Source organism: Oryzias latipes, chromosome 13 (genome assembly GCF_002234675.1).
Source record: "Oryzias latipes chromosome 13, ASM223467v1".
Taxonomy (NCBI): Eukaryota; Metazoa; Chordata; class Actinopteri; order Beloniformes; family Adrianichthyidae; genus Oryzias; species Oryzias latipes.
In genome coordinates this window covers 2,403,534-2,415,848 of record NC_019871.2, presented here as the reverse complement: position 1 = coordinate 2,415,848, position 12,315 = coordinate 2,403,534, and the positions used below count along the sequence as shown (strand labels likewise).

General features: G+C 44.1%; 1 protein-coding gene across 1 annotated transcript; it reads left to right on the top strand.

Annotated features, from left to right (window-relative positions):
- The first annotated feature begins 532 nt into the window (after window positions 1-532).
- LOC101173238 (mRNA decay activator protein ZFP36L1) lies at window positions 533-3,320 on the top strand. The gene is made up of 2 exons (XM_004075204.4): window positions 533-768; window positions 1,098-3,320. The coding sequence occupies exons 1-2, from the start codon at window positions 715-717 to the stop codon at window positions 2,214-2,216; spliced, it is 1,173 nt and encodes a 390-aa protein (XP_004075252.1). The 5' UTR covers window positions 533-714; the 3' UTR covers window positions 2,217-3,320.
- Window positions 3,321-12,315: the final 8,995 nt, after the last annotated feature.

The following is a 12,315-nucleotide window of genomic DNA, read 5'->3' as shown; positions in this document are numbered from 1 at the left end:
TGAGAGAAATGTGGGCCAACACAAGTGACTGGAAGCAGACCTGGAACGGTTCGGTTCGGCCTCGTGGAAAAAAATGCCCTGGAAATGGTCCAAAGCAGAGAAGCGCATCAGATTCTTCTGCCGTGTCTCCTTCAAAACGCATCCCTGCATCCCATTTGATGTTTTCACAATTTCATTTTTCAAAGTCAGATTTAAGTGAGTTGAGGATTCTCAGGACCCCACCCCCCCCCCACCCCCACCCCCACCACACACATTTTGAGGGGTGAATATGTTTGGCATTTGGGGCGCAGGAGGATAACCCTCCCTCAAAGATTTGGTCATGAATAGGCAGAAAAGTAGCTCATTCAGCCCCCCTCCCCTCCTCCTCATCCCAGCCCACCCTGCCCCCCAGCACACAATTACAATACAGAGACCCACGCCCCCAACACACACAGTGCTCGTCCTGCCCCCTGAAGCACACAAACAGGGGGTGGGCGTCAGTGGGAGGGTTTCCCCAACTATTTAAAGAGATTCCAGCAGATGGTTGAGGAACTTTGCTCCCAGAGTCTCTGTGGTTTCTCTGCCGGTTCCTCCACGGCCGTCTCCGTCTGCTCCTACACCTCACTCCGCTTTGGAGGAACAGGATCCCTCTCTGAAACTTTTTCTATTTATCCGGAGAATTTGATCCCGGTTTTGCTGGCTTTTGCTGGCTTTTCTCTCAGCAGGGAGGAAATCATGCCTTCCGACTTTCTAACTCCTTTCCTGGAAGTGGATGAAGAGTTCTGCAAGGTAAAACAACCTGTGTGCTAATTTGTCATCACATGTAGACCAGACAATTGATCCAAAATGCAAATTATTACTCAGTGTAACTGGAATTTTGTCATTTAACTTATAGTTCAGAGGCTGCAGAGAATGCCTTAATACATTATTTCCAGTCTCCAAACTTTCAATGGGCTGAAATAAGAAGAATTCTAAAGACACAAATCAACAAAATGACCTAAAATCTTAGAAAGGAATGACATTACGCTCGATTAGATCTAGAAATTCCTCCAGGCCGCAGCTTCAAACTCCTCGTCGTACTTCAGGAAGTTGATCTTTTCTGTCTTTTTGTGTGACAGAACTTCCGCGGCTTGGAGACGGCAGATGGCTCCTCCTGCAGCTTGCAGCAGCGAGTCCTTGGCTTTCAGAGGCGCCATTCGCTCTGCCCCGTGACCCTCCCCAACTCCAAGTTCAACAGCAGCTCTGAGTTACTGGAGTCCGGTTGCTGGGGTCTGGGCCTGGCCCCCCAGCAGCACTGGAACCGCGAACTTCCTCAGTCCTCGCTCAGCCACATCCCCTTCAGAGTGGACCGCTCGGTCAGCATGATCGAAGGAAGAGCCGACAAAAGTGTGTCCCCACCTCTGCTGCTGCCCCCGCCGGGCCTGTGTGTCAACAACAACAACAACAACTGTGGGGCCTCCCCCAGGGCGCCGGTGCCACCGCCGCACATCTCCACCCGCTACAAGACCGAACTGTGCCGCACCTATGAAGAAAGCGGCTCCTGCAAATATGGCGCCAAATGTCAGTTTGCCCATGGCCTGGAGGAGCTGAGAGGCCTCAGCAGACACCCCAAGTACAAGACGGAGCCGTGCCGCACCTTCCACACCATCGGCTTCTGTCCGTACGGCGCCCGCTGCCACTTCATCCACAACGCCGACGAGATCCAGGCCGCGCCGCACCGGCAGAAGCTGAGGCCTCCTCCGTTACGCCACAGCCTCAGCTTCGCCGGCTTCTCCTCGTCTCGCCACACCTTCCAGCCAGTGGAGTCCCAGCCTTCCTCCCTCCTCTTCACCCGGGCCTCCTCCGTCTCCCCTCCTCCCTCCTCCATTGGGAGTCCAGAACTCCTCTCACCTCTCTTTCCTGAGCCAGGGACCCTCAGGCATTGCCCCCACCTCTTTGCTGGCCTCCATGACCTGTCGGGCGATGGAGGTTTCTCTGCCGTCACCGACTCCTCCTCCTCCTCTTCCTCCACCAGCAGCAGCAGGTGTTCCCCAACCATCTACAAAAACCTCCCTCCTCTCCTCCCCCAGCCAGACTTCCTCGGCCTGCAGCGCAGCTCCTCGGCTGACTCCCTCTCCGAGGAGGGTTACACGTCCTCCTGCTCCCTGAGCTCCTCCTCCTCCAGCGGCACGGAGTCGCCGAGCTTTGAGGGCCGACGTCTGCCCATCTTCAGCCGCCTCTCCGTCTCAGATGAATAAGGGGGGTGGTGTTGTGTTGAACATATATAGGCTTTCATTTCTTCTGAAATCGGCCAACTACGTTTGCATATTGCATTTCCCAGCCAGCATCGCTAGTGCTGCTCAGCGTTTGTCCAGTTTTAGCCGACTCCTTTAACCACGACGAGTGTCTTCTGTCCGCTTTTTACGACCTCCTGCTGTATACTGTTGTATACATTTGTTCATAGAGTCATTGGGGAGGGCCTGAATCCCACCCCCTAGGATCTATTAGGAAAAGGGGTGTTGACCAACTGTTTGGTGACATTCGTTTGTGACTTGATTGTATTTTTTTTTAACCTGAAACCAGCATCGGTTAAACCACCTGTTACCAAAGTTCTCCCCGGTTAGTCTGAACCCCTGTGATGTGTATTTTTTCATCCTAACACCGTATTTATTGTTGTGAGATGTTGTGATTGTGTCCCTGTTTGTACAATTGGGTCCATGCTTTAAAAAAATAGGCTAGTGTAGAGGAGGGGATGGGAGGAGGAGTTTTGGCATTCTGCATCGTTCATGTTGCCTTATCGGCCTTAAGGAGACTTTTCGGGGTTTCTTGGTCTCCCTTCCTCACCGATCAGCCTGAAACCACCTGACTGGAATCACATTCTTTTTTTGTTTTAAATATTGGGTAAAGACTGAACATTTGGACCACAGGTTTCAGTTATGGTTGTAAAAATCGTTTAATCTTCATCGGAAGTTGGACCCTTGACCTGCGGTGTAGGTCGTTGCACGCCGTCTAGATGGGAAGCTCTGGAGCGGCGGGAGAAATCACGGGATTTCATTCTTAAAACTTTTGACCCGAAATCGACTCTACCTGCCCTCCTTGAGTTTAATAAGCACTCGCTGTCCCACTTTGACAGCAAGATGCTTTTTTTTTTTTATAAAAAAAAAGAAAACATGTTAACTTAAAGTTCTATTTATTTTCTTTTTTTTTCTTTTTTATAAAAACAAAACCTATATTGTGTTGTTTATTCCACATAAATTAAGTGCATCTATTGTTTACATTCCAGCGGTTATGTCTGTAACCTTGCTTTTTTATCTTAATATATTTGTGCATCTTTATTTCAAAATAAAAGTCCTGAATCTATATGAGGGTTGTAAGCTGTCATTTTTTTATCTCATGGACACAGTTGGCTCTTTTAAACTGAAATGTTCCCTTCACAGGCTTTCTGTCGCATCAAAGAATGTATGTCTTTGCGTTCACTAAATAACTACGTGTAGCTAAAATTATTATGGCAGCAGGTTTTCATGAAAGCAACTTTATCTTCCAAATTTTGTAATAAAATTGCCAAATTTTAACTTTTAAACGATAAATTACAGAATGTTTTCACTGCAGCTGGAGCGCCGGTGTCTAAAGGGTTAAGGAGGTTGATGATGTCACAAGAAAGTCCGGAAAAATGTCCTCCATCAGTTCTGGACTCATGAGCCTTTGGAGTCTGAACCATGGACTGAGTCAGTGTGATGTCACACACAGGAAATGGTTTGATCCTGGCTCCAACCGAATGAAGTTTTCCTGTAATATGGACGCCACCATGTTGGAGTCAGACGCCGTCAGTAAGCAGTGAATGATCCAAATCTGTCTGAGTCATCGTTTCTGTGACAACCGCTCTCACCAATCAGGAGTGAGCTTGTTGGAAGGCCACACCCCCTCCCACTGGAAAACAGGTTACAGGAAATCTGTCAAGCGTTATTAACGTTGGAGGTGGGGGCCAGCAGGCCTCCCCCTTTTGTTAAGGAATCATCTGATTGGCCATAGGAGGATGTCAAGGTATCAGAGCTAGAACGGTTCTGCTGAGTAACAGCTGTTAGAACACTTTGGGATTTTGGCTTCTTGGAACCACGTCAAGTTTGGTGACCCCCCCTCCCCCCAACTTAACAATGTAATGAAATAAACATCCATCATAAATCCTTATTTTATTTATAAAGTTCAGAATCATTTGACTAATTTTAATAAATCAGATTGAGGTTGTGTCCAAATTCCCATTCTAACCCTAAACACTAAAAAACTAGATGGTGCTACGATGAAGAGCCTTGGATTTTAAAGCAATTCGGACACCACGCTCACTACTTTTTTTTTAAACGTCGGACATGCTGTCATCGATTTCACCAGCTTAAAACCTCATTAATATGAGCGTTTTGCGCTGATTATTTACGAGTCCACTGTCTTCTGAAGATAAAAAGGTTGATGGTTTATTATAAAAAACATTTAAATACAAAAACTGTTCCTACGAAATGCATTGTGGTCTATATTCCCCGATCTAGAGAGTATTTATCCACACTGGAGACTTCTGGGAAATTTCTAAGGCACTGGATTTGAAGATTAGGACAGCACTGCAAATGGCGAACATAGTGAGTAGGGAAGGAATTCAGACACAATCTGGGTCAACACCTAAAGGAAATAATAAATGCACCAAGGAAATGTTATGAGGGGACAGATTTTCAAAATAAATCTTTAAACACTAACATCTTTGCATCTTTAACCTCTTAAAGAAAGAAGTTGAGGGTTTTAAAAACCTCTGAGCTGCATCAATCTGGTACAAATGACTAAACGTCAGTAAATCCCAGGAGAATTGGTGTTAAAGTTGATTAGAAGAGCAGCGAACCTGAAGGCAGCAGCGGCCTGCAGAGCGTTCCCACGTTTACCATCATCCGACACACAAAGGACACCAAGATTAACTCTTTCCCTTCCGTGTGTCCAGGGACCCCCCCCCCCATCTGAATGTGTGGGAAGAGTTTTGTTGCGGCACGTCTGAACGGACCCATTTCTGCTGTGGAGAATGTTTGGGCAACAGATGCTGGAACAAAGACTTCTCTGCACACAATGGCACACTCAGATACTTGTGACTGATTTCCATCTATTCACAGAGAGGGGCAGAAGTTGAGATCCTCCCCCTCGGAGGGGGCAAGTGTTTGTTTTCGCCTCTAAATAACAACAATAAACAGCATAAAAGGGAGGTTTCCTCCAATTGAAATGTCCAAACTTTATTGGAACATCTTCCGTTGGATTCGCCCAAACTGACCGTTGTAATAATTGTTTCATAGAGTGATGACTTTTCTCCAGTTACGGAAATATTTTCAACTTCTAAAACAATAAAAAGCAACAACAGGAAGTCACCAAAAGTTTTGTAAACTCAAACAAATTCTTCAAATTAGGGCTGAGGTTCTGGTGTCAGTTGGGTTTCAGAACCAAATTCTCCCATCAGTCTCTAAAAACGGGGAAAGCATGGACTGGGGGGCATTTCTGTGTGCTGGCATTCAACTCCGCTCCATGAATAATGGTGGAGTGAAGCAGCAGCACGCCGCCCCGCCCCCACCCGCCTCCCCATTCAGTGCCCTGGGCTGTGTGTGGGGGTTCTGCGGGACCCCCAAAAAAGGCCAAGGGCCATCCCCGTGCAGCCCCTGCGGTCCCTCCCTCCCCTCCTGGTCCTGCAGCCTCATTGTGTGTCCCTGCTTTCCCTTTTCAGCCTCACATCTGTATGCTAATGCGGCCCAACGGGAAGGGCTGATGGGAGGAGGGGCGGGGGGCCTCCCATGCACGATGGGAGCAAACTGGGAATGAAGTGATTTTGAGGGTGAATTCAGCAGCGGGGATGGCTATTCGCTGATGGATGATCCAGATGCTTTGAAGGGAAAGTACGAGGTGTGGAGGAAAATTCAGAAGAAATGAGCGAGAGATTGTTGATTCTCCTCACACTGGACGGGGGTGGGGGGTGGAGGTGATTGCTCCCCATCCCTGATTCTAGGGATCCAGTCTGACCAGATCCATGAACGTCTTTGTTTTCCTGGTCTGAGCTGGAATCTGGATCCAACCTGTACGGCTGATAATTAAGATGTTGCTGCCATTTTTTTTGCACCACTAATGTTAGGTTGGGGGTGTGAGGCTTACTCCCCTCCCATAACTCAGGGTCGTGGGAGTGGGTGAATTTCTGATGAACTCCTGCCGCTCTGCAGAAATTATGTCATAGAAAAACGACACAGATTAAAAATCTTATTTTTACTTTAATTTTTATTTATTTATTTTTAACCTTTTTTATTATTATATTTTACTTCTTCTTTTTATTTATTTTAATTTTTTTAACTTGTCCTGTCAAACAGGCGAGCAGACAGATGAGAGCTGAAAGCCTGTTGTGTTGGACATATTTTACTGTTACAACATGAGGAATGGATCTTCTGACACACTAGGTGTATTTTAAAATTTACTCCTTTTGTAATTTAGGCTAAACTTTTTCAAAACGACACAGATTTTTTATTTTTGTCTAAAAACGGCATCATCCTAATTAAAAGATCAGTGGAAACGCTCTGAAAATAGATCAGAAAAAGGATCAAAGTGGGACTGAAAATTTAAATATACATTTGATTTAAACAAAATCAGCAGCTTAAAATACCCAGCATGCCTGGAAACAGCATGAATAAAAGTGAAATAAAGTAAAAACTGGATTCTTAATTCCTTTTTCTGGTTGATCATCCATGTTTGGTGAAGCGTGGGCGGAGTCCATTTAGTAAACTCTGGGTCCGGTTGTGTGTTTGGTTTTGAGATGCCTCATGATGATGGTTGCATGACATGCAGGTTGGTTTTCTTGAAAGTTGCTATTGCAACTGGTCTTCTCCACACTTTCTCCACACAGCGGGCATGTTTTTGCTCTGATCTGTCACTGATGTGCTGACTTCTGTTAGAGTTCTTATCTGTAATGATAACCTGGAAATATATGTAAGGGTTAATGGCTGACGAAGTGTGCATCATCAGAAATTAATGCACTTCAAAGGTCATTAACCCGCTTATACCATGGTCATTTACAAGATAAATAAATATTCAACCAGTTTTAAGTCCTTTATTCTTGTTATTTTATGGTTTCTACCGTCAGGCGCCACCAGTCCGGTCACAGCTTTACAGTCCAGCCAACACGCCAACATAGATGTTTGTGTCCTCAACACTTTTCTTTCTGAGCTTCCCGAGGGAATTTGGAGCTTTTTAAAAACTTAGACCACATTTTTTGTCACGCCGCCTCCAGGCGTGACAACAATTGAGTGAGCAAGAAATTTCTGTTTTGTTGTCACACCCTCCTGTTCTCCGGGTCCAGGGAACGACGCTGAGGCGAACATCTGCTCCCCCAGGAGCAAAACCATCGCAGCTCAGAAACAAACCCTACTTTGGGGGAACGTCCTTTCATGGCCTGAGCTGCGGGTTAGCAGGGAGGAGAGTAAATATACACGGGAAATAGTGTTAGAGGAGGAGCTTCTCCAGAGAACGGAAGTCGATGGGATGGATTCTCCTTAACAGGCGGTGACCTCTTGACCCTTTAGTGTCTCATCTTTAGTTTCTGTCCAGTTGTTTGTTCTGCACATAGAGATGCTGATCCACCTGTGGATTTTTGTCCAAATGCTAACATAAATGTTTCTGCTGGGAACCTTAGAAAACTATTCAGGAGGTTTTTTACAGTAAAAATGAAACACCTCATCATCAGATTCAATAGACTCCATTCGTCATTGGATGAATTTTAGCACAGAGAGACGAAAGAATATAAAGAAATTACACGATTTTACCATTTTAGGATGTTTTTAATCAGCAATGTTAGCATCCAGTCTGTCTTTGCTCATAATTGATTAGATTAAGAACGTCTTTAAAGGGGTTTGGTTGTATGAGTTGTGGTCCTCTGATACCTGCTTCCCATATTTTCTTGGCATGTCAGAAGAAAGTGAATTGTGGGAGATTTAAACTCAAATGAAGCGTATTGTGAAACATACAAAGAGCAGTTTGTCAGCTTCTGCATGAGTGACACATGAAATACTAATCTGCTGTCACATACAGGTTCTTGTTCTTTTTTACTGACACACATTGTAGCATAAATTCTAATTTTGCTCTTTGGTTTCTGTCATTTAATGTTTTTCTTTATTTGAGCATTTTTTGATTTGACTTTTGTTCTTTGTAAACTGCTTAAGAGCTCGTTGGAAGAAGTTTAGAATTTGCAGCCCCCGGGATGTTTTCTGACACTTTGCATTCCAGTGACCACATGTTGAGAGATCACAGTCAGTTACCAGATAAATATGCAACACCTTTACCTGCTTATCTGATGCTGAAATAAACAAAGGAACCCCCACATCTGAGCACAAAAAAAGCTTTTCCGGCAGTTCTTTAATCTGAACCGCTAAAGGCAGTTTAGCAAATTAAGGTTTCTCAATTCTCCAGGTTTCCTACTCTGAAAAAAAATACACAACAGAATTGGCACTTAAAAAGATGCATTTTACTGTCCTTTTACAGCAAAACATTTATATTAAGACATTTCTTGAAGCCACAAAATATAGATGAAGCATTTAAATCTGTCCTTCATCATAATTTATGTTTCCAACACTCCTCATCTGCACAATAACTGCAAAGACTCATGACAAAACAGACAAATAATCAAACTACAATGTATTTGAAATGTTTCTGTTTTCCTCACAGATGAATTATCTTTACCCTCTAAAAGATTTTTGACTTTCTTGAACAAACTTTTAATTAATCTAAGCTTAAGATCTGGAATGCATTTGATTTTTAAAAGCTTTTTAAATATAAAACATGTGTAAAAAACTAAAGTGCCAAAGGTTTTGAGTAAACATTTTGTAATTTTGCAATATTTCCACTTTGGGATTTTTTTTGTCCCATCAGTCTTCATAATAAAATGTAGTTTACCCAAATGTCAAAAACTTTTTCTTTTTGTGAAGTTAAGTTAGTTTTTGTTCAATTAACAGAAGTTTTTTCAAATTGATCGACTTTCACTCTAAACATTTTGCTGTGGCGCCCTCTGCTGGTTTTTGCTTCACATTACAAACGGATTAAAAATACATGTTCAAAAAGAGTCATAATAAGAGTTAGTGTGATGTCAAAAATGATGCATGTCACATTAATTTATACTGATCTATTCTGTGTGGTTTTTAAATAATTGTTTGTTAGAGTCACTGGTGTTTGTTGGTGATACATCAGTGGCGAAAGGACCTGGATTTGGATTACATGCTAGAGATGGTTTGATGATTTAAAAAAAACAGATTTTTCACCATTTTTGGTTTTCATTCTAAAAACTTGACCAAGTCCAGAAAAGAACAAAGTCCAACCCATCCTGAGAAGTTTGATTCCAGAGCGGAACCCGTGAATGAAGGTGGACTCTACTATTTCTATTCAGTCACCGCCACCCTCACGCACAAACTCAGGCTCCTTCCTCACAAGAGGCATCCTTATCCCGTCTTAATGGGATATTAACATATAAAAGGTATTATAATAGTATGAAATAATCTGTAATTGGATGAATCTAAAACATGAAACAAAACATAAAACAACAAAACAAGACAAAACGTATATGTTTTTCCATCAAAAAGTCTTTGGATGTTGATTTGCTGATCCATCAGGTGGAGCTGCATAAAGTAAAGGTGGATACCAAAGCCTTCAAGAGGCTTTTAAGCCCGAAAGCCCGAACACCTCAGCCCGTGCACATAATGGGAGAAAGTGTGGAGATGGTACAGACTAACAAGTACCCGGGGGTTGTGTTGGACCACAAGCTGGACTGGACTACCAACAAGAAGACCCAATCCAGGCTGTACTTTCTCCGGAGGGTGCGCTCTTTAAACATCTGCACTAAACTGCTCCACATGTTTTATCAGTCGGTGGTGGAAAGTGCTCTCCTCTATGCTGCTGTGTGCTGGTGCAATACCAGCAAGAAGAACATCTGCAGGCTCAACAAGATCATCAAGAGGGCGAGCTCTGTGGAGGGACTGAAGCTGGATCTTGTGGAGGAGGTGGCAGAACAGAAAACACTGACCAGGTTCAGGGCCATCATGAGGAATATCTCACATCCCCTACATGAGGCCTTCACCAGCAGGAGGAGCACTTTCAGCAACAGACTGCTGTCCCAGCGCTGCTCCACGGAAAGACTGAAGCAATCGTTTGTTCCTCGTGCCATCAGGAAATACAATTCTCTGGCAGGGCATCTTAGGGAACGGCAACCATAGGAGGGGGCCACTGCCTAGTAAACCCCCCCCCCAAGGCTCATCGCAGGCTAAGCCCCCCACCCCCTCACCCTATTATGAGGTTATATGAGGAAGGGGGTAAGTTGGGGACAGCTGATAGACTGTCCCCCGGTGGTCAAACAGCTGTCCCCCCCCCCCCCCCCCCCAGCAAGGGGGCCAGGCCCACCCAGCCCAGGGGCCCCACCACCGGAGGCGCCGACACCCCAGGCCCAGCACCATGGGCCCAGCAGGACCACGCAGCGCCCCAGCCCGCCCCACCCAGGCGCCGGACCCGACCCCCCGACCAACGGAGCCCCCACCACCCCCCGCCAGGCACCGGAGGCCCCGACCCCCACCCCGGCCCCACGGCAGAAGGGCAAGGAGCAGCGACGACCAGGCCCCCCCCACCCCCTAAGTCCCGGAGTTAGCTATGGGAGACCAGAGAGACCGATTTCTTTCAAAGTTACTTGAACTTTGGGCTGACATTTTTTCCAAGCTGATATGATCAAGCAGCAGATTTCTGTGTTGAGTTATATTTATATTTTTTTTGCTTTTCCAATTTATTAAAATAGTTTTTTTAGCAATGCAAAGAGTTATGAAAATGATAGAGCCTAATCCTCCTTCTACATCGATGGCACTCATTTCACCAAGCACACAAAGTGACGGTGAAGCTGTGATTGAAACCTTAAGCCAGACCTATAGATCGGCACATACCTGCTGCCAGAGAGCCTGGACAGGTGTGCAGAGCCACAGTGCATGCATGTAACTGTCGGGTAGATTACTGTCACAGTGTTCACAAATGTCTGAGTTACTGAGACCTATCTTGAACATCCTCTGTCCAGTGTAGTAAATCCTGTGAAGAGTTTTGAAATGGATTAGCTGCAGATTTGGACTTTTTGTCATTTTAAAGGTGTTTAGACAAAGTTCTGACCAAAAACTTTCATCTGTGCTGATGCTCAAATCCGCATCCCATTTTGTTGTCGGAAGTGAAATATTGTTATCTAAATTGCATAAAAGTTTGTATATTTTGGAGAGAGTTTTATTCATTGAGAAATTGATCAGAGTGGTAACTACATCTGGTAGCTTTAAATCGTTGTCTCTGTATTTAAACTTTTTAGTAATAATTGATTTAAGTTGCTGATATTCCAAGAAGTTATATATTCCATGTTTGTCTTGAAGTTCCTGGGGAGTTATGAATCTTCTATTAATAGTTACGTGCTCTAGTTGTTTTATGCCCCCTGCTTGCCAAGCTGGGAAGTGGATAATTTTTTTGTTTATGAGGATGTCTGGGTTGTTCCAGATGGGTGTCATTTTGCACGGTTGAATTGATGATTTTGATATTTTGAGAAATTCCCACCAGGCTGTTAAAGTGGCATTTATATTAATACTTTTGAAACAATCCTGTTTTTTAACTATTTGGCTAATAAATGGAAGATCTGACAGGTTGATCAAATCAAATCAAATCAAACTTTATTTATAAAATAGCGCTTCTCATGCACTTTGTGCAGCTCGAAGCGCTTTAACACTAAAAACAGTAAACACACAACATTACAATAAAAACCCCAACCCACCCTACACCCTTCCCACTTCCCTCCATTAAACCACATGACCCATGGCTCCCACGTACAATGAATTATGACTATGTAACTGTAAAATAAATAAATAAATAATTAAATAAATAAATAAATAAATAAACAAACAAGTATGGCTTGGCTCTGCTGTGAGGAAACAGTATCTGGGAATCCTTTCATACCAGGAGCCAGCCCGGCCACCGGAACATCGCCACAGTGCCCACCCAGACCGGGACAACACCGGGGTCCCCCTCACAGCCATAAAGCTGTAAAATTAGACCCCAGCCGCCCCAGCAAGGGCAACAACTGCAGCAACAACCGCTGACCAAGCCGGCAAGCCCTGGAGGAAAAGATCCCCTCAAGAAACACTGGGGCTAAAATCATAAGATGCTAAAATTAAAAACATAAAAAAAACAAAAACAAAAAAAAAACAAACATAAAATTGAGAATAAGATGCATAAAATTAAAATAAATACATAAAATAGCCTATACTAAAACTAATAGAATAAATTAGCAGTTAAAATCAACTAAAAGCTAAA